The sequence below is a fragment of the Vicia villosa genome, unplaced genomic scaffold (assembly GCF_029867415.1).
Source record: "Vicia villosa cultivar HV-30 ecotype Madison, WI unplaced genomic scaffold, Vvil1.0 ctg.000349F_1_1, whole genome shotgun sequence".
Classification (NCBI taxonomy): Eukaryota; Viridiplantae; Streptophyta; class Magnoliopsida; order Fabales; family Fabaceae; genus Vicia; species Vicia villosa.
Window position 1 is genome coordinate 719,694 of NW_026705156.1, and position 2,679 is coordinate 722,372.

Consider the following 2,679-nt stretch of genomic DNA (forward strand, 5'->3'; position numbering starts at 1 on the left):
TTTGTTGCATTATTATCATCTCTCATTTGCTTTGAATGTCAGAGAAAAATTCAAAAATCAATCAATCGATCTAAATAATAGTAGATGCTACTGACACAAGTCATTAAAGATCATGCTTATGGGTCCCCTATGATCTTCATGGTTACTGTTACCAATGAAGATAATTGAATCTCACTTCCACTTCATGTGATGTGTATCTATGCTCCACATGATCAAATCAAACACTTTTCATTCATAAAGAAAGAATCATGAAAAGAGACATTAGCAACAGAAAAATCAACATTTCTGGTTTTTTCATTAAACATATAATTATATCAACTCTATCACATGTGTCTATCAACCTAAGTGGATTGTTTCAGACACAAGCTAAGGTTGTAGTTACAAAGCAAAATGTCTATAAACTTCAATTTACAACAAATTGGCATATTCATAATCATTTCTTGCCTTTATTTCTAAAGTAATAGGCTTTTTAAATTCAGCAACGTGAACCCTTTTTGCAGTTTAATGTTCCAGCTGCTGCAGTGATGGAAGCAACTACAGATGATGGTTTTGCTGCTAAACTTGATGCTCTTGCATAGCTTGATGATGAACCTGCTCCTGATGCCCTAAAGAATGCACCATTTAACATCAAATCTCCACTTGATCTCCAATTCCAATTCTTCCATTGGCTTTGTCCCGCATTCTCACGCTTCGTCACCTGAACATGGTCCAAAATTAGCCCGGTTAAACTGTGGTTAAATATGGTTAAATAAGGTCTCTATTTGTTTTTCAAGATTAAACTGCGATTAACCTACACATGACCTCAGAAAACTCGAGACGATTCTAAAAAAAGACTATTAGTCCATGGATCTAACTAACCTCTTTGAAGGTATTGTCATTGGAAGCAAGAAATCTATTCCCTTGACTATTGATAGTTGGATTAGCACTTCCACCTATAGCATACATTCTCCAATGTGTATAATCATTGTTCACCACATGAAAATATCCATGTCTACATCTACAAATCCAACAAACATATTAAAAAAAAGAAGAGAAATTAATTCATCTAGTATAACATAATTCAAGAGAATATGTTATGTAATGTTATGTTACCTTGGCATTCTCTGAACTAGTCCTTCACCAAAATGGTTAAAAGCAATAGTAACTTGCATATTCTTATCTCTAGTGAAACTATCACTATGACCCAAAAGCATAACCTTATTATGATGAGTCATAAAATTATTAGAAATAGTAATAGCAGTAGATCCATGAATAACATCGATCAATCCATCGCGACAATTCGAAAGAGAACAATGATCAACCCAAATATGACTCCCACCGAAAATCGAAATCCCATCGCCATCAGAAAGTGTTCTAAAACCATAATGTGTAGGTGAATCCCTCACATAAGTATTCCCACCTCTCTTACAATCATGCACATTGATCCCATGAATGATAATATTCGTCACGAATTGTATCGTTATACAAGGTCCACCAGCAATGTGCACATTTGTTCCTCTACCATCAATGGTCTTGAACGAGTTCATCATTAGCTCTTGCTTAAGCTTGATCACCATGTCGCGTTTGAAGATTATCCATAACGGTTCTTCTTGAATAACGCCGTAGCGTAATGTTCCTGGCTTTGGTTTCACAGGGTGATCACCAGGGTCTGTCACTACATATATTTTACCATCTCTTCCTCCAATTGCATGTTTGCCAAAACCAATGGCACAATCTGCTAAACTTTTGCGATTCGTTTCCCAGTTTTTGTCACATCTCCAACAATCATCAATTGGATTGCCACTTCCACAAGAAAGAAATGCTAAGTTTCTCCTTGAATCATTAATACTCCTACAATAAAAACCAAAAAGTTTGAATATGTAATATTAAAAAACATGCTATATGCTATGTTAATTATTGAAAAATGTATATATATACTTACTTTTGTACTTGTTGGACTACTAATTCAGGATCTTGAATGGAAGAAGATTGAATGAAAGAAGGTACTAGAAGAAGTAGTAATAAGAGTAGAATGAATGTGAGTAGAACTGCCATAACTTCTTGAACTACCCTCAATCTGAAGAAACAGTGAAGGTAGAGTATGCTTTTGTTTATGAAGAAATGTTAAGACAGTTTATACTATATATAGGGAACAAAATGGAAATTTATGCCTCATTAAATAAATCACTATTCGGTTCACATGACCCAAGATTTGCATGATTTTAAGGTAATCATTATTGATAAGCCAAGTTATAACTGTTTCGGATATTAACACCGTCTTTAATTTTTAGTCACGGTTTGACATGACAAATCTAGACTAAAAATTTATTTAACTACGATTTGACTGTGACAAAATTTTGAATCAGTACTATAGTTCATCTTACGTATCTTTGTGACCGACCCTCTTAATTATGGTAATTATAGAAGTAAGTGTTTAAGAAAGTTGATGTTTAATTACAAATTAACTGTGTACCGACACTTGAATAAGTGATTTTTTTGTTAACTATATGTAGTGTGTATAGTGTTTGGGGTTTACAGAAAGTAGACCCTACCATAGTGAATTTGACCTCATTATTACTATAGTTTCTGCTATGGCCGTTGAGGTAGGTTTCTACTTTCACAAACATTACACTAACATCATTTATTACAGACCATAGCTTCACCAATATTTCTATTCCATTTTCTTGTGGTGAAATTTAT

At 33.8% G+C, this 2,679-nt stretch overlaps 1 protein-coding gene across 1 annotated transcript; it reads right to left on the minus strand.

Moving 5' to 3' along the window:
- Positions 1-270: 270 nt before the first annotated feature.
- On the minus strand, positions 271-2,075 carry LOC131627113 (probable pectate lyase 5). Its single transcript, XM_058897941.1, has 4 exons — positions 1,922-2,075; positions 1,093-1,830; positions 859-997; positions 271-697 (listed from the first exon to the last, which is right to left on the minus strand). Exons 1-4 carry the CDS (start codon positions 2,032-2,034, stop codon positions 476-478), a joined length of 1,212 nt encoding a protein of 403 aa, XP_058753924.1. The 5' UTR covers positions 2,035-2,075; the 3' UTR covers positions 271-475.
- Positions 2,076-2,679: the final 604 nt, after the last annotated feature.